This window comes from Coregonus clupeaformis, chromosome 26, assembly GCF_020615455.1.
Source record: "Coregonus clupeaformis isolate EN_2021a chromosome 26, ASM2061545v1, whole genome shotgun sequence".
Taxonomy (NCBI): Eukaryota; Metazoa; Chordata; class Actinopteri; order Salmoniformes; family Salmonidae; genus Coregonus; species Coregonus clupeaformis.
The window spans coordinates 39573272-39592912 of NC_059217.1; the positions used below are offsets into that span (position 1 = coordinate 39573272).

Consider the following 19641-nt stretch of genomic DNA (forward strand, 5'->3'; position numbering starts at 1 on the left):
GTGTGTTACAATGAAAATGAAGTTAGTGCACTGGATTGAGGAACTCTTGTCCTGCAAATGGTGAGTAACACTTTTATCTCCTTTTAAAAAATCCTTCAAAAAATCGACAAGAAAGAAAAGTGTTCTGACAGTAATGACAAATACAGAAATTGTTAAACAATTGCACTGTTATGCAATTCATAGCATGGTTCCCTTGTTCAATTTGACAACCCCTTTTTCCCTGTTTTATTTTAAAGGTGCAATCTGCAATTTGTACTTCAATTTTCTTTTACTTTTAAGTTATTGATATATACCCATTGATTATTGAAAATTATAAACTGGGTGGTTCGAGCCCTGAATGCTGATTGGCTGACAAAACATTTATTTTTACTGCTCTAATTACGTTGGAAACCAGTTTAAAATAGCAATAAGGCACCTCGGAGGTTTGTGGTATATGGCAATATACCACGGCTAAGAGCTGTATCCAGGCACTCCACGTTGCGTCGTGCATAAGAACAGCCCTTAGCCGTGGTATATTGGCCATATACCACACCTCCACGGGCATTATTGTTTAAACATAACTTATAAATGCCTCATGAGCTTAGTTCAACTGTCGTTCACCATCAGCTTATTTTCCTCCAGAGTTTGTAAACAGTGTAAACTAAATCTTTATGGCCTCAAAACATGGTTAAAACTATAATTTTGATATCATGGATGGTCAGTCATTGCTTCAATAGCTCTGTCTATGAATTTGTTTACTTTTCTCCAGCTCCATCCTTCCGCTTTTTACCAAAACTGTGGCAGGGCGACTGCTTTTTTATTGTTTGAACAGCAGATTGCCCCTTTAACAATTGCCATCTGATTATTGAAAATGGCAGGATCATCATCACCAAAAAGTGGTTCAAGAATATATCAACATTGTCCCTTGCTTAACAGGTTTATCTATCCATGTCGTCCGTGCTTAACTGGGATGGCCTAATTGGTATAGAAGCCAAGTGGCAGCTCAGGTTTTGGGAGACACCTTGCAGGAAGGGAAATGTATGATGTGAGTTGGAGGAAAGGGTTGGTGGTATTTCAGGAGCTCACAGTTCCATTGGCCTAAAGAGTCTCCACCACCATAAGGAGGTCCCTGGGTTTCTGCTGATTCATCACTAGTCTACATATACACCCTGTTTGATTTGTTCTTTGCCTGTGACTTGCCAGTGTCTCCACTTCTTCACCGAGTGTGTCCTGTCCTCCTCTTCTCATAGGTGAGAACCTCTCTTTTCCTCCTCTCTGATCTTTCTATCACACAGGATGTGTCTTATTGATAAATAAGGCAGGATGTGTCTTATTGATAAATAAGGCAGGATGTGTCTTATTGATAAATAAAGGAATACGGTCTCACTGTGGCTGGTAGTTTTACCTGTTACTGTCACGTTCGTTTAAGCACGGGTCAGACCAAGGCGCAGCGTGAAATGCGTACATGTTTATTTAAATTATAAACACACGACAAACCAACGAAACGTGAAGTCCTAAGGCTAAACACAAAACAAGCCTCCACACGGAACAAGATCCCACCACTAACGAGTGCCAATAGGCTGCCTAAGTATGATCCCCAATCAGAGACAACGAGCGACAGCTGTCTCTGATTGGGAATCATACCCGGCCAAACACAGAACTACAACACCTAGACTGAAACATAGAAAACACACCATAGAACACCACACCCTGACTCAACATATAAGAGTCCCTTGAGTCAGGGCGTGACAGTTACTTAAGTCTTACACAGTACGCATTTGTAGACTTTAATGATTAGGTGATTTCATGACTACATTTACACACATATCCACTAACAGGTAGCACCTGGAAATGATCACACTAAGTGACGCCTGTCACAAGATCAACACATTTGAATACAGGTGAATACATTGAAGTAAATATGTCAGAGTGGATACTATGAGAAACTAATGAGCCTGTCTAGACAGAATGATGTGGCCCTGCTCAAGGGCAATACTCTAGCATGGAAGGCGGTTGAAGAGATTAACTTACTGTAGCTATACCCATACCAAAACCAAGTTTCTGATTATTTACTTTTTGTGGTATTTAACGTTTTTATATTTTTTGAGTGATGTACAGTACCAGTTAAACGTTTGGACACACCTACTCATTCAAGGGTTTTTCTTTATTTTATTATTTTCTACATTGTAGAATAATAGTGAAGACATCAAAACCATGAAATAACACATATGGAATTATGTATTAACCAGTGTTAAACAAATATATTTGAGATTCTTCAAAGTAGCCACCCTTTGCCTTGATGACAGCTTTGCACACTCTTGGCATTCTCAACCAGCTTCACCTGGAATTATTTTCCAACAGTCTTGAAGGAGTTCCCACATATGCTGAGCACTTGTTGGCTGCTTTTCCTTCACTCTGCTGTCCGACTCATCCCAAACCATCTCAATTGGGTTGAGGTCGGGGGATTGTGGAGGCTAGGTCATCTGATGCAGCACTCCATCACTCACATTCTTAGTAAAATAGCCCTTACACAGCCTGGAGGTGTGTTGGGTCATTGTCCTGTTGAAAAACAAATTATAGTCCCACTAAGCCCAAACCAGATTGGATGGCATATCGCTGCAGAATGCTGTGGTAGCCATGCTGGTTAAGTGTGCCTTGAATTCTAAATAAATCACTGACAGTGTCACCAGCAAAGCACCCCCACACCATAACACCTCCTCCTCCATGCTTTATGTTGGGAACTACACATGTGCAGATAATCCATTCACCCACACCGCGTCTCACAAAGACACGGCGGTTGGAACCAAAAGTCTCCAATTTGGACTCCAGACCAAAGGACATATTTCCACCTGTCTAATGTCCATTGCTCGTGTTTCTTGGCCCAAGCAGGTCTCTTCTTATTATTGGTGGCCGTTTGTAGTGGTTTCTTTGCAGAAATTTGACCATGAAGGCCTGATTCACATAATTCTGAACAGTTGATGTTGAGATGTGTCTGTTACTTGAACTCTGTGAAGCATTTATTTGGGCTGCAATTTCAGGGGCTGGTAACTCTAATGAAATTATCCTCTGCAGCAGAGGTAACTCTGGGTCTTCCATTCCTGTGGCGGTCCTCATGACAGCCAGTTTCATCATAGCTTTTGATGGTTTTTGCGACTGCACTTGAAGAAACTTTCAAAGTTCTTGAAATGTTCCGTATTGACTGAACTTCATGTCTTAAAGTAATGATGGACTGTCGTTTCTCCTTGCTTATTTGAGCTGTTCTTGCCATAATAAGGACTTGGTCTTTTACCAAATAGGGCTGTCTTTTGTCACACAACATAATGCCACGGATGTCTCAAATTTTGAGGGAGCACGCAGTTGGCATGCTGACTGCAGGAATGTCCACCAGAGCTGTTGCCAGATAATTGAATGTTCATTTCTCTACCATAAGCCGCCTCCAACTTCATTATAGAGGTATCTGTGATCAACAGATGCATATCTTTATTCCTAGTTGTGAAATCCATAGATTAGGGCCTAATTAATTTATATGAACTGTAACTCAGTAAAATCTTTGAAATTGTTGCATGTTGCATTTATATTTGTATTCAGTATACATTTTGTAATGATACCACATTGCTCATAGCCATCCTAAAAACACTTGGGTTTGAGTCTTTCCTTTTCACAACAACAATGTGAGAAAATTGTAAGTAAATTTGATATTTTCTGACCTTCCCATTCTATGCAGCATGCTATAGAATATCACTGATACAACCCTTGGTCAACATATTGGCCAGTCATGTCCCTTCAGCATATTGAGCAGTCGTGTCCCTTCAGCAAATTGACCAGTCATGTCCCTTCAGTATATTGACCAGGCATGTCCCTTCAGCATATTGACCAGTCATGTCCCTTCAGCATATTGTCCAGTCATGTCCCTTCAGCATATTGACCAGTCATTTCCACTCAGCATATTGATCAGTCATGTCCCTTCAGCATATTGAGCAGTCATGTCCCTTCAGCAAATTGAACAATCATGTCTCTTCAGCATATTGACCAGTCATGTCCCTTCAGCATATTGACCAGTCATGTCCCTTCAGCATATTGACCAGTCATTTCCACTCAGTATATTGATCAGTCATGTCCCTTCAGCATATTGACCAGTCATTTCCACTCAGTATATTGATCAGTCATGTCCCTTCAGCATATTGACCAGTCATGTCCCTTCAGAATATTGAGCAGTCATGTCCCTTCATTATACTGACCAGTCATATCCCTTCAGCATATTACCAGACATGTCCCTTCAGCATATTGCCCAGTCATGTCCCTTCAGCACATTGACCAGTCATGTCTGTCCAGCATATTGACCAGTCATGTATATAACAATCCTGTATGTCAAACTCACCTTTTTTCACAGGAAAAGGATGTCCTCGACCCGCAAGCATCATCTAAAGGTAAATCAACACATTTCACTGTGACAACTTTCTATGTATTCTTATGGTCTGCTTGGCAAGTTCGGTGCAAACTGCATTTTATCGATGGGTTTCCAATGAGCAGTATAGGACTCTGGGTATGACAATGTGCATTTCTATATTTTTGACCTCCATTAAGTACACTAGTGTGTCCTAAATGTACACAGTGGTGTAAAGTACTTAAGTAAAAATACTTTAAATACTACTTAAATAGTTTTTTGGGGTATCTGTAATTTACTTTACTATTTATATTTTTGACTACTTTTACTTTTACTTCACTACATTCCTAGAGAAAATTATGTACTTTTTACTCTGTACATTTTCCCTGACACCCAAAAGTACTCGTCACATTTTTAATGCTTAGCAGGACAGGAAAATGGTTCAATTCATGCACTAATCAAGAGAACATCCCTGGCCATCCCTACTGCCTCTGATCTGGCGGACTCATTAAACACAAATGCTTTGTTTGTAAATTATGTTGGAGTGTTGGAGTGTGCCACAGGCTATCCGTAAATTAAAAATATTTGCTTAATATAAGGAATTTGAAACGATCGATACTTGTACTTTTTTTTAAACGTTTGATACTTAAGCATATTTTAGCAATTACATTGACTTTTGATACTTAAGTATATTTAAAACCAAATACTTTTAGACTTTTACTCAAGTAGTATTTTACTGGGTGACTTTCACTTTTACTTGAGTCATTTTCTATTAAGGTATCTTTACTTTTCCTCAAGTATGAGAATTGGGTACTTTTTCCACCACTGAATGTACACCAATCCAGGTACTAGACTAGGTTTGGCCTCACTGTGTTTCTTTTCCCCCCAGAGCTTGTGTCTCTTGATTGTGGCTACTTCGCTGGAAGCAGAGAAAAAGGAGTCTGTGAAGGAGAAAGACAATTTCATGGCTCAGATCCCCGGCCTGGATTTGTCTGGAGATCAAGCGGCGCTGGTGGTACGATACTATTTATTAATTTGAGTTTGTCGTAATAAGGAGGGGGGATTCGTACATGAAGTATACAAACTCCATTATCTTCCTTTTGCGGTTGCTGATGTCTTTTTTTAATACAGCAGCAGGGGATATAATTTCACACAGGCGTCTTGGCAAAGCCTTCATCAGTATGGGGAATGAAAGGTTCGCCACCTCTCTCTCTAGATAGCTGTTGCCTGCAGAAAGTGGTTCATTCCACACACTGTAGATGCTGGTGCCATGCTGGTGCCTCTCATATAAATTATCTGTGATGTGTTTGTGTGCACAAAGGAAATGATTAAAAAGTTAGCCCAGACCATCGACAAGGTTGATGAGGAAAGATATGACACAGAGGCAAAAGTGAAGAAGTCAGACAAAGAGGTACAGTACATTGCATTCCATATTGTCCTCATCCTGGAAACATATACCGCTGGTCTTGACTATGTGTTGACTCACCCTCTTCACAGATCGAGGAGCTGAAGATGAAAGTGGTTGAGGTCCAGGGCATAAAGAAGCCAGCTCTGAAGTATGTCTGCTGATGCTATGCTTGCAGCTCTGCTGGGCACCAAGCACAAGGCTTCCATGGATTTCAGAGCCAACTTGAAAGAAGTGAAGAAGGAAGTCAAAGAGGAGGTGGGTATTTGTGTGGAAACTTACAAAGCAGAGAATCACAGTACTTTAGGAGTTGGCAACCTTTGTCCCACATGTTCAGGGCTTTGACGAAATGATAAATTACATTTATTTAATATTATATCCTCAAACACTGAGAATGTCACATCGTAAACTTTGTGTCATGCAGGAGGAAGTCGGTGACTGGCGTAAGAACATTGATGAACAGGCTGGCATGGACTGCAGGAAGAAGAAGTTTGAGACCGCATAAAGGACTGAATTCGTTTTGGTGTTCAAAACTACGGAGGCTACGGAGTGATTCATCTATCTTTTTTGTTATTTTGTTGTACTGTTACAGAGTTAATGTTGGATCTGGAACCTAAGGTCGAGATTTGAGGTAAAGCCATGTTTTCACGCAACTTACAGCATATGATAAGCACTTATACTAACTGTAAACTGTGTTGTGTAGAATTATGTTACCCCTTTCAGATTTGGTCCCTCCATGCTTTTGGATGTAAGGTATTCTGGAGTATAGTTGCAAAAAAGGTGACTTTATGAAAAATCGTCTTATTCGCTTCTGATTCTGGGAATCTTCCAACTGGGATTTCTGGAAAACCTGGGAATTTTGGGAAAGTTACCGGAATTTTGCAACCCTATTCTGGAGAAACCTAGAACAGCTGGGGTTGAGGTTATCTATTATTATTTTATTATTATTATCTATTAAACACATCTGAGTTATAAACCACAAGATGTCAGTATAGTAAAGTACTTTCTCTTTCTGATGACCCTTCCTCTCTCTCTCATTCACTCTACCCCACTCTCTCAATTAAATTAAATCCCCTTTCTCTGACCCAGATTCCTCTTTGACCAACAAACAGGCATGCCCCCCCCCCCCCATTTGAAAGTATGGAAATGGGAAAAAGGGGGGACTTTGGTGAGTTTTGAACAAACGATGGCAATCTGCACTGTTCACCAAATGTAGCCAAGCAGAATCATGAACAGAGTAGCATTTCAGTTACTAAGTGTTATTTACTATTTAGTTTAACTACATTTGTCATGTGTTGGCCTGCTTAAATACTCAACTTATTAGCAATATGGCCTAACATATAATTCACAGTTGCTGTGCTTTTAGGCTTGAAGGAAACACGATGGAATTGAGGTTTATTGTGTTTTGTCTTGAAGAAAATAAATCAATTTCTGATTTCAATACAATTTCAATTTCTGAGTACTTTACTGATTCGATAAAAGTACAACTTTAAAAAATGTTTTAAGATTTTCAAGTACTTATTTTTCTAGAATTGATAATATGATTCAATTCTTGAATTATATTACTATGATTCATTTGTTGAAGTAGACTCCCATTTCAATTCATTTAGATTTTAAAAATACAGTATCATATTTTTTTTTTATCACTCATGTCTATAAATACTTTCCCTATCCCTCCCATACTGAACTGTAATTCTGTACTCACTGTTCAGAGCAACATATGTCTTGAAAGACATCTTGAAGGAAATAACATTTAAGAGGTGAACAGGGTTGGGCAGAGTGTATTTCAGGAGCTCGATGTTCCATTGGTCTGCCATGGAAACTACTTCCATAAAGAGGACCCAGTGTTTCTGCTGATGCATCACCCGACACCATATATACCATTTTCATGTTTCACTGCATGTCGCTTGCCAGTGTGCTAGTCTTCCATTCTTCCTCCTGGTGTGTTCTGCCCTCTTCCTCCTCTTCCTCTCATAGGTGAGAATCTCTCTTTTCCTGTCTCTCTATCAAACTCTCTGATTGTGTAGCACCACTGGAATTAAAAGCACAAGGTAATAGAAAGAGAAAGAGACTAAAAGGCCTCCCAACCGATGACAATCTTAACAATCAAACTCACTCATTGCACATGGGTGAGTTGCTGTACACCACTTTATGGATCATTAAAAATTGAACATATGGAACATATCTATTCACCTGGCAATACAGGTGAATGCATTGAGGTAAATATGTCAGGTTTTCTTTATTTTTGTGAAACTTTGGCTAGGGTTCTGGTTAGGGGCTATACTCTAGCAGTCAAAGCTGGTAAATACACTTAACCTAAATCCAGACCTCTGAGTTATTGAGTTTCAGATAAAGCTCTCAGGCACATGATGTTCTGTGTTAGATTCAGTGATTATATTAGGATTAGTGTTAATTCAATATAAAAGGGGAAGTTTATAGTGTTATACATTGTGATGGACAATATGATAGCTGTGAAAGTTTTTTGTTTTCTATTCAAGAAATGTGGTACATGTTTATTTGAGGTGGTGGATGGAGTAACAGCTTTGTAGAACTGAATAATAGACAGCATGCTAAGTGCCATGTTAATTGTTATGTATGTGTAAACAAACAAAAAGAATAGGAGATGTTTCATTAGTCTGAGCTTGCTAAATTGTACACTTGACTTGATTTTATGATTTGAAATGAAATCATTAATTTGAATAGATTATGAATTACTGGGAAAGTAAAGCTTTTCTGATGTTTTCAATTCTCAAGAACTTTTAACTGAGACTTACAGTAAATCTTGGGGAAGAAAAATAGCAAACCATTATTTCCGTTGATTAAGTGTGAGTACCTTGATTCAACACCATCACATCTGTCTGCAGAATGAAGAAGATGCTGTTGATTTATGTAATTAGGAAGGCTTTTCTGATATACAGCACCGCGGCAGGTTAATAAATCGAGACTTGCGTCTCTGAAGGCAGCAGCAGTTAAAGTCTGTTAGGGTTTCACATTCTAACAACCATAAAACAAGTCAGACACCTGACTCTAGCAGTCCAGATTTAGCTCGCTCTGAATCACTGCAGACTCTAGCTCTGAAAATGGATAATGTTTCCCCTAAGAACCTAGTTTGGCCAAGTGTTCTCCAATCTTCAGCTCAATATCACAGTATGATCTTTAGACCAGACATGTCTCTCGCTTTTGCACCTATTGCATCCTAATGATATTATAAATGTTTATTTTTTAATCATAAATATCAAAACAAGTTTTCTCTGTTGTGTCTTCTATTCAGGGTGTGAAGCATAACAACAGCCAATATGTCGGAGTAAGTCTTGAAATTTGTCTAAAATTCACTAAAAGTGAAATTCCAGACTTTCAGCCTGACACAAAGCATGTCCGATCCACCGTTATGTTCTCTCAGTAATGCACATACCTGTTATATCCCTAACAACGTGTGAAATCCACGTTTCTTCACAGAAAAAAGATGACATCGAGCCGCAGGCATCATCTGAAGGTGAACCAAGACAATGAGTTGTGGTCCAATGGATGAAACAAGTATTACACACCAATATCCAGTACTTGACTAAATTAGTTTGGGCATAAATTAGACTGGATTTACACCTTTTCAACCTCTTTAATCCTTTAGGTAATCCTTTGTGCTCCAATACTACGTAGTAGGCTGGGTTTGGATTTACTATGTTTCTTTGTCCTCCAGAGCTTGGTGCTCCAGATTGCATTTGAGCTGATTGAGACGGAGAAAAAGGAGGCTGTGCAGGAGAAAGCCAATTTCATGGCTGAGCTCCCCGCCCTGGATTTGTCTGGAGATCAAGCGGCGCTGGTGGTACGATACGATGCTAGTCATTAATTTGTTTACACAAGCTTCACACAACTACTCCAGTGTATTTAAGCCTCACATTGGTGGTTCTTGGAATAAGCAATGTGTATTTTCCTACAAAGGACACAGACTCCAATTTCTTCACTCTAAATAACTGTTGCCTGAGGAGACTGATTCCTTCTGGAGAGGAGAGTTTCGCCTACAAATTATCAGACTGATGTGTTTGTGTGTCAACAGGAAATGCTCAAAAAGTTAGCCCATACCATCGACAAGGTTGATGAGGACAGATATGACGCAGAGTCCAAAGTGACGAAGGCAGACAAAGAGGTAGATTGTATTCCATCTTGTCCTCATCATGAATCAAACGTATACTGCAAATCTTATCTTCCTCCAAACTTTCTCACGTCACAGATTGAGGATTTGAGGATGAAAGTGGTTGAGATCCAGGGCATGAAGAAGCCAGCTCTGAAGAAAGTGCGTATGTCTGCTGATGCTATGCTCCAGGCTCTGCTGGGCACCAAGCACAAGGCTTCCATGGATTTCAGAGCCAACTTGAAAGAAGTGAAGAAGGAGGTCAAAGAGGAGGTGGGTATTTGTGTGGAAACCTATAAAGTAGAGAATCACAGTACCTGAGTACTGTGTCCCAAATGTGTTCTGAGCTTTGAGGAAAGGATGAGTTATTTCATATTTTATCCTCTATATGTCACATCACAAACTTTCTGTAATGCAGGGAGTGGATGCAGTTGGTGACTGGCGCAAGAACGTTGATGAACAGGCTGGCATGGACGGCAGGAAGAAGAAGTTTCAGGGTTGAACACATTCATTTTTCAGCCATAGCCGACTTTTGTGTTTTGTCGTATTGTGGTACAGAGATGGATTTCTATGACCTTGTTGTTAGGCATCCCTTCAGGAAGAGGATCTTTGATTTTAAATGCTGTTATTTTTTGATACTGTAGGTTCAAATATATACTCGACACTATGGTTTTGGATCTCTCTCTCTCTTTCTTTATCTCTCTCTCTCTCTTTCTCTCTCTGTCTCTCTATCTTTCTCTTTTAACTTTTCAGTGTTATTTGCAAATGTTTTTGGCTATGGTATAGTGAGGTGGAAAGGGTAAATATTTGTAGCTTCACCCACTCTTAACATCACACAGCTTTCCATCTGCATCTGTAACATTCACTAAAAGGAACATATTCACTAACCAAAAAATACAAATAAAAATATATTTTAAAAGCTTGTGAATGTTTTAGTAGTGTTTTCCTACAAGATCATTGCCAGTTAGGCCCAAATTGTCACTGGGCGTGCTTCTGCCAGTGAAAACATGGCACTCAAAGAGTGCGTGCATATTTGCCCAGATGTGTCCTTAGATCACAATATCTATGAGTCTGTAAGGTTCTGTAATTGACCCAGCAGCCCTGCTGTATGCTGTTTTTATGTGTTATGCAAAGCTTGCATTTAGAGCTGGAAATTGGCCCTGTGCAATGGATAGATCCAACCCAATAAATATAACTAAGATTTACAGGATTCCATGGATCTAGATCAGGGGGAAATGATTAGATTCTTAATATATTTATTTTTGTTATTGATATTTAGAATTGAAAATTGAAACACAACAACAAACACACAACCCTGGATTGAACAACCAATTATTATTTGCTAAGTAACCAACCTCCTATTTAATCCAGATTAACAAATTGTTATCAGATGTATACTGTAGTTTGTAAGAAATATTGTTCTTAACTGTTCTAATCTGTTTTAGCTAATGGAAAGGCATTGGGAAATGGTCATGTCATATTAGTGTACCATATTTGTTAACACCTTTAATAATAATAATAATGATAATGATAATAATAATAACTGATTTCATTTATAATTTTCCAGATACTCCACCAGAGGGAACCTCCATATGTCGACAATATTAGGACGTTTGGGCTGACATTTTTATTTATTTTTACCTTTATTTTAGCAGAAAGTCTCATTGAGACCAAGGTCTATTTTGACAAGACAGGCAGTAATTCCACATTCAAAGTTAGAGATGCAAGTAGGTCAATCAAGAAAAAAAAATACAAAAACACAATTATAGAAAAACAAGCACTATCCTCTGTGAAGAGGTCCTCTACCAACAATCTGAACTGCCCGAAAGGCACCAACGCATCCAACTGAAGGGTATTCTGAAGATTGTTCCATAACTAAAAGAAGATTTAACTATATCTGTATTGACGGAAGGATTTCAAGAGTTAGCCATCCATATATGGTATCTCGTAAATATGACCAGAGTATGTCGATATAGATAGATACATACATGCACATGTATTGGGAAGACATTAGTGGATAAACATGTGCAGTAAGCTATTTACCCACGAACATTATCAGTTGAAAAACACAGATTTACTCAGATATGCCCATCCTAGCACCTAACCAACCATTCACGCTCAATATCTGAACTGTGGAGATATGTTAAATGCTTAGCCTTAGACTGTTCAGAGTATTGATATCAAACCTCCAGGCAGCCAGCTACAACCACTGGCATAGCGATACCATAGCATTCCATCTATGGTCATGATGGCCTGCCTGTATTTAATACCCCAGCCTGGGCTGGGCATCTTAGGTTACCTCCAAGGAGCTCAAATGCAGGCCTGAGACTGGAGAACTGGCTAAGTATATCCCCTGACCCTGCTTCCGAATGCAAGGAGATGACACAGTGCTATATTTGGGGCATCTGAATTCACCAAGACACGCTATCTTTAACATTAGGAGAGCCGACAGAATCATAATGACTCAAAACAAATGTACTTTTCTAAATACTCTGCCATTTTTAAAGTGACTTTTCTTAAATAAGTCTATATAACACACTGTTGTTGTTAGAATCTTAATATCAGACACGATATTGGAGACTCCTTGGGGGAGATGTACTGTCAGAGAGAGATGCAGTCTGCTGGACCTGGTTTAATATGACCTTGGGTCAGCTCTAGCTGGGATGCGTTGATCATCATTTGGCTGCTGATCTTCTGTCTCCACCTCTAAATGGAGGATGTTTTTGTTATTACTTGAGAGGGACAAAAGGAGAGATTTAGTGAAGAACTGTTTATTTAACTTGTATTTAACCAGGCGAGCCAGTTAAGAACAAATTCTTATTTACAATGACGGCCTGGTTGTTATTCAGATAGTTAGGACCCTTTCAATGTTACGGCCTGGTTGTATGACAGATACCGTGCAGAAATAAGACATGACAGTGATAGATTAAAAATGCTCATATTTGGTAGTCATATCGCCTATACTGGCATACCCAGTCTACAGCCAAGCATGTGTTGATATTCTATCAGTGATATCATGTCTTGCGTTGGGTTCTGGCTTATTTCAAACCCATGAACATGTGAGAAAACCCACTGCTGGTGGACAGTCAGCCGTAAAAACAGAGCATTCACAAGGTAGCATTTATCAGGTGCAATGACAGCCCTTAAAATAATCAATGTTTTAACACAATAAAATGCATGAGGGGAATTTAGACCAACAATGCTTTCTTTGTCAACACATATGTTGACCAGAGGCACGGAATCAAGTCAACATATGGAAACAAAGTACTGCAGCTAAGTCCCCTCTGTTTTCCTCATGATCATCATGGTCATTATTTCACTGACCTAAACCTGCTTCTGACTGAAACAATTACAAAAAAACAGACACCACTGGCAGCTTGCACAGTGTAGTTGGCAGAGATTTGGGGTTGACCTTGTGTCCGTTTCCTGTGTCTTTATCCAGAAGGAACTGAAATGTCTTTATAACACCAACAGTGGACAGAGCCAACAGGACCTTTTGCCTTTTCTCCTATTCGTGTTTTAACACCTTTACTGCTGTACCAGGCTCACAGTACAATGACAGAATATGAAGGGTTACACTGTACCCCAAATCCAGAGTCATGATCAGTGACCCTTACAGGTTAACCATTACCATAGCCACTAATGACGCATGTTAGCTACGACTGTATCAGCAATTGAGGCATTTTCTGGATGTGTGGAAACTAAAGAGAATGAAGCTGGTCAGAATGGATTGCCTTGCTGCCATGGACCAGTGCCAAATGCCCCCAGGACCCAGACGGCTCATAGCAGGGATATGAGGTCATACTGCAGCCAGCCTGCCCTAATGGCCCATAGTCACCCGGTCAAGACGCTTCTTGTTGGGACTGTTTGGATGTTGAGCCCTTCCCTTCGCCCTGTGGAATGGTCCAGGTCCTGAGAACATCGGGCTGTGGGTCTTTTTGAGAGGCTAGTAGTTGCATTCCAAATGGCATCCTGTCAAAAGTAGTGCACTATATATGGAATAAGGTGCCATTTTGAACGTTGCCCAGGTCTCCAGGGCTAACGAAGCCTCTGTTCCCATAGAAAAGCCTCTCCTTCAGGCCTTGACAGCCAGGGACTCTGCCTGCTGCAGACTAGGAAGAATGTGCCCCCCATGGAGGATTGAATCAATATGTTGTGAAATCTGTTGTGAATGTATTGTAATGTTTTAACTATTTTATAACTGCCTTAATTTTGCTCGACCCCAGGAAGAGTAGCTGCTGCCTTGGCAGCAGCTAATGGGGATACATAATAAATACAAATACAAATACAAATGTGACACATACTGACCCTGGTGGCATTAGGAATTAGAATTGGAATGTAGTCTCAAAGCCCCATGCATTTTGTGAATATCTGGTTGATCACAGTTTTTGTCCCCTAATGATGAATGACAATACATGTAGCAGCACAGCTGGATATGGTAAGGAATATGTACTTGTACTACCAAACTTGGCCCCAAATACAGGCCTTCAGACACACATTATTAACATTAACTTAAAAACAAGAGATGTGTGATTTACAGTCATTTGGTTAGCTGTGGTTCATTTTCCCCAATCCCTCCATAGTTTTCCTGTCACGGATTCTGCCGAGACTGCCCTTCCTTCTGGCTCGGGCAGGCTTCGGCGTTCGTCGTCACCGGAGTACTAGCTGCTGCCGCTCTATGTTAGATGTTTCTATGTTCACTTGATTGTTGTCTGTTGTTGCGCACCTGTTCCCCATTATGTTAGTTTGTCTGCCTATTTAACTTGTAAATCAAATCAAATCAAATCAAATTTTATTGGCCACATGCGCCGAATACAACAGGTGCAGACATTACAGTGAAATGCTTACTTACAGCCCTTAACCAACAGTGCATTTATTTTTAACAAAAAAGTAAAAATAAAACAACAACAAAAAAAGTGTTGAGAAAAAAGAGCAGAAGTAAAATAAAATAACAGTAGGGAGGCTATATATATACAGGGGGGTACCGGTGCAGAGTCAATTTGCGGGGGCACCGGCTAGTTGAGGTAGTTGAAGTAATATGCACATGTGGGTAGAGTTAAAGTGACTATGCATAAATAATGAACAGAGTAGCAGCAGCGTAAAAGGATGGGGTGGGGGGGCAGTGCAAATAGTTCGGGTAGCCATGATTAGCTGTTCAGGAGTCTTATGGCTTGGGGGTAGAAGCTGTTGAGAAGTCTTTTGGACCTAGACTTGGCACTCCGGTACCGCTTGCCGTGCGGTAGCAGAGAGAACAGTCTATGACTAGGGTGGCTGGAGTCTTTGACAATTTTGAGGGCCTTCTTCTGACACCGCCTGGTATAGAGGTCCTGGATGGCAGGAAGCTTGGCCCCAGTGATGTACTGGGCCGTACGCACTACCCTCTGTAGTGCCTTGCGGTCGGAGGCCAAGCAGTTGCCATACCAGGCGGTGATGCAACCAGTCAGGATGCTCTCGATGGTGCAGCTGTATAATTTTTGAGGATCTGAGGACCCATGCCAAATCTTTTCAGTCTCCTGAGGGGGAATAGGCTTTGTCGTGCCCTCTTCACGACTGTCTTGGTGTGTTTGGACCATGATAGTTCGTTGGTGATGTGGACACCAAGGAACTTGAAGCTCTCAACCTGTTCCACTACAGCCCTGTCGATGAGAATGGGGGCGTGCTCAGTCCTCTTTTTTTTCCTGTAGTCCACAATCATCTCCTTTGTCTTGGTCACGTTGAGGGAGAGGTTGTTATCCTGGCACCACACGGCCAGGTCTCTGACCTCCTCCCTATATGCTGTCTCATCGTTGTCGGTGATCTGGCCTACCACTGTTGTGTCGTCGGCAAACTTAATGATGGTGTTGGAGTCGTGCCTGGCCATGCAGTCATGGGTGAACAGGGAGTACATGAGGGGACTGAGCACGCACCCCTGAGGGGCCCCCGTGTTGAGGATCAGTGTGGTAGATGTGTTGTTACCTACCCTTACCACCTGGGGGCGGCCCGTCAGGAAGTCCAGGATCCAGTTGCAGAGGGAGGTGTTTAGTCCCAGGATCCTTAGCTTAGTGATGAGCTTTGAGGGCACTATGGTGTTGAATGCTGAGCTGTAGTCAATGAATAGCATTCTCACGTAGGTGTTCCTCTTGTCCAGGTGGGAAAGGGCAGTGTGGAGTGCAATAGAGATTGCATCATCTGTGGATCTGTTGGGGCGGTATTCAAATTGGAGTGAGTCTAGGGTTTCTGGGATAATGCTGTTGATGTGAGCCATGACCAGCCTTTCAAAGCACTTCATGGCTACAGACGTCAGTGCTACGGGTCGGTAGTCATTTAGGCAGGTTATCTTAGAGTCCTTGGGCACGGGGACTATGGTGGTCTGCTTGAAACCTGTAGGTATTACAGACTCAGTCAGGGACATGTTGAAAATGTCAGTGAAGACACTTGCCAGTTGGTCAGCACATGCTCGGAGTACACGTCCTGGTAATCCGTCTGGCCCTGCGGCCTTGTGAATGTTGACCTGCTTAAAAGTCTTACTCACATCGGCTACGGAGAGCGTGATCACATAGTCATCCGGAACAGCTGGTGCTCTCATGCATGCTTCAGTGTTGCTTGCCTCGAGCGAGCATAGAAGTGGTTTAGCTTCGTCTGGAAGTCTTGTGTCACTGGGCAGCTCGCGGCTGTGCTTCCCTTTGTAGTCTGTAATAGTTTTCAAGCCCTGCCACATCCGACGAGCGTCAGAGCCAGTGTAGTACGATTCAATCTTAGTCCTGTATTGACTCTTTGCCTGTTTGATGGTTCGTCGGAGGGCATAGTGGGATTTCTTATAAGCGTCCGGGTTAGAGTCCCGCTCCTTGAAAGCGGCAGCTCTACCCTTTAGCTCAGTGCGGATGTTTCCTGTAATCCATGGCTTCTGGTTGGGGTATGTACGTACGGTCACTGTGGGGGACGACATCATCGATGCACTTATTGGTGAAGCCAGTGACTGATGTGGTGTACTCCTCAATGCTATCTGAAGAATCCCGGAACATGTTCCAGTCTGTGCTAGCAAAACAGTCCTGTAGCTTAGCATCTGCGTCATCTGACCACTTTTTTATTAACCGAGTCACTGGTGCTTCCTGCTTTAGTTTTTGATTATAAACAGGAATCAGGAGGATAGAGTTATGGTCAGATTTACCAAATGGAGGGCGAGGGAGAGCTTTGTATGCGTGTCTGTGTGTGGAGTAAAGGTGGTCTAGAGTTTTTTTTCCTCTGGTTGCACATTTAACATGCTGGTAGAAATTAGGTAGAACGGATTTAAGTTTCCCTGCATTAAAGTCCCCGGCCACTAGGAGTGCTGCATCTGGATGAGCGTTTTCCTGTTGACTTATGGACTTATACAGCCCATTCAGTGCAATCTTAATGCCAGCATTGGTTTGTGGTGGAGTTATGGGAAATAACTCCACCACAATAGACAGCTATGAAAAATATTGATGAAAACTCTCTTGGTAAATAGTGTAGTCTACAGCTTATCATAAGATACTCTACCTCAGGTGAGCAAAACCTCGAGACTTCCGTAGTATTTGATTTTGTGCACCAGCTGTTGTTTACAAATATACACAGACCGCCACCCCTTGTCTTACCGGAGTCAGCCGTTCTATCCTGCCGATGTAGAGTATAGCCCGCTAGCTGTATGTTATCCATGTCGTCGTTCAGCCACGACTCGGTGAAACATAAGATATTACAGTTTTTAATGTCCCGTTGGTAGGATAACCGTAATCTTAGGTCATCCAATTTGTTCTCCAATGATTGAAGATTGGCTAATAGGATTGATGGGAGCGGCAGTTTACTCGCTTCGCCGTCGGATCTCATAAGGCACCCCGACCTACGTCCCACGATATCTCCGTCTCTTCCTCATGCGAATGACGGGGATTTGGGCCTTGTCGGGTGTCTGTAGGATATCCTTTGCGCCGCCTCGTTGAAGAAAAAATCTTCGTCCAATACGAGGTGAGTAATCGCTGTCCTGATATCCAGAAGCTCTTTTTGGTTATAAGAGACGATGGCAGAAACATTATGTACAAAATAAATTACAAATAACGCGGAAAAACACACATAATGGTACAATTGTTTAGAGGGCTGTAAAACGGCAGCCATCTTCTCCGGCGCCGTTAGAATTCGTCCACTGTTTGGTGTGCGTGTTTATTTTATGTACGAGTGTCATTAGTGTGAGCGGGTTTTGCTCCTCCTTTGTTGTTTTGGAGGATTTTCCTTGTATTTCTTTATTACTCAGTAAAGTGGTTCTTCATCTCATTCTGTGTCCTACGCTTGACTCTGGCCTACCGCATTTCACCGACATTCGTGACATTTCCCAGTTTTTCCTATAGTTTTAATACAGTAATTCACCTCACTTAACCAGTCCCAGGAAAGGTCAGTAGGCATGTTTGCTCTGTTTAACTTCAACTTGTTTGGGTATCTGGCTGCTATGTTAGCTAGTACTATTGACTGAAGCTGTGCTGTTATTAAACAGCAGATCAAGCAAAACATAGCCTATTGACCATAGGCTTTAATTCAGAGGTACATTTACCAAATGATATAAATAAACAAGGCACAAACTATCTCATAGATCACAGAGCAATCCACCTTTTGAAAGAGCTTAATCAAGAGTCCTCAGTCAATAGTGAAGAAATGCATTTTGCTTTGAATGAACTGCTGGTGTTTTCAGGTATTTTCTTTGTCTTTCCCTATGGTCCTAATGGTCGGTAGAATAATCAGTCATTCCATTCTTACCCTCCCTGGTTAGTCTCATTGTAAAAAAGGCCATGCCTGTGCACGTGACTTTCCCCACAGTTCCGAAGGGTGATTTCGCCCCTTCTCAGCCTCCTGGTTTCCACCAATCCGAGTGCCCGAATGCACATGGACTCCGACCCCTCCCACTCCAGGTCAGAGAGTGGCTATCGTTGTCGGCAGATGAAGACGCAAGTTTTGGCTGCCGATCAAGTTGTCAGTGTGTTTACTAGGAAGATTGTGCGTTTACCAGGAAGAAGTCCATTCCTATGTATCACACATAAATCACTTTCTAATGGAAGCAGCTGTATCCACGTGTGTGGTGGTGACAGACAATTGTAATGGGCCTGAACATTAAATTCTGACAGGACAACACTGAATTGATCTTACTGAATCAGTTTATCAGTATATAGTGGGTGAGGGCATTCACAGCCGATTGCTCAGACGGGTGAGGGCATACCAGCCAACCGTTTTTGAATGAATGTCACAATGTCATTAAATTTAGCTCCCCATTAGTCTCATAAACGTAACACAAGCTGAGTGACCCAGGTTATAAAGTAATTTAAGGTCATTATGTATCCACCCCGCTGAGGTCATTGTAAAAGTTCAGAGTGCTGTTAGATTTAGTGCCTGCTCAAAATCTCATTACGTTTTTCTCTCTACTCGTATTGCGTCCCATATGTTTTCATTTTGTGCAGATTGTAACCTACATGCAAGGTATAGCTTCTGCTTCCCTTGACTTGGCAGGATAATAGCTGCTTGAATATCAGTTTAACTCTGAACGCGCTCACGCACACATACACGTCAGAACTGGATTGATGAAGATGTATTTCTCATTCAATTCCATCCTACATCTGATATAGTGTAATCTGTGTTTCCATGGCCAGAGAGTTAATTGTGTCACTTCTTGAGTTTTGAAATAATAATATGCCATTTAGCAGACGCTTTTATCCAAAGCGACTTACAGTCATGCGTGCATACATTTATTTTTTTATTTTTTTGTATAAGGGTGGT

General features: G+C 41.3%; 1 protein-coding gene and 1 pseudogene across 3 annotated transcripts; both read left to right on the top strand.

The window, feature by feature from the left end:
- The first annotated feature begins 3484 nt into the window (after positions 1-3484).
- On the top strand, positions 3485-9072 carry LOC121540567 (annotated as a pseudogene).
- Positions 7657-10818, top strand: LOC121540565 (troponin I, fast skeletal muscle). 3 transcript variants are annotated; one of them, XM_041849534.1, is made up of 7 exons: positions 7659-7745; positions 9040-9072; positions 9225-9261; positions 9463-9588; positions 9820-9909; positions 9994-10167; positions 10313-10818. In XM_041849534.1, exons 2-7 carry the CDS (start codon positions 9065-9067, stop codon positions 10394-10396), a joined length of 519 nt encoding a protein of 172 aa, XP_041705468.1. In that variant the 5' UTR covers positions 7659-7745; positions 9040-9064; the 3' UTR covers positions 10397-10818. The 3 variants fall into 3 exon arrangements, with proteins under 3 accessions (XP_041705467.1, XP_041705468.1, XP_041705469.1); XM_041849535.1 differs by lacking the exon at positions 7659-7745 and adding an exon at positions 7772-7897; XM_041849533.1 differs by lacking the exon at positions 9040-9072 and having other exon boundaries at positions 7657-7745.
- Positions 10819-19641: the final 8823 nt, after the last annotated feature.

Excerpts from the sequence above, each read along its gene's own strand:
- LOC121540565 (XM_041849533.1), top strand. The coding sequence starts at position 7,657 with ATGTTTCACTGCATGTCGCTTGCCAGTGTGCTAGTCTTCCATTCTTCC. Across the intron at positions 9,262-9,462 it reads GCCGCAGGCATCATCTGAAG|AGCTTGGTGCTCCAGATTGC; the intron begins GTGAACCAAGAC and ends TTTGTCCTCCAG. Across the intron at positions 10,168-10,312 it reads AGAAGGAGGTCAAAGAGGAG|GGAGTGGATGCAGTTGGTGA; the intron begins GTGGGTATTTGT and ends TCTGTAATGCAG.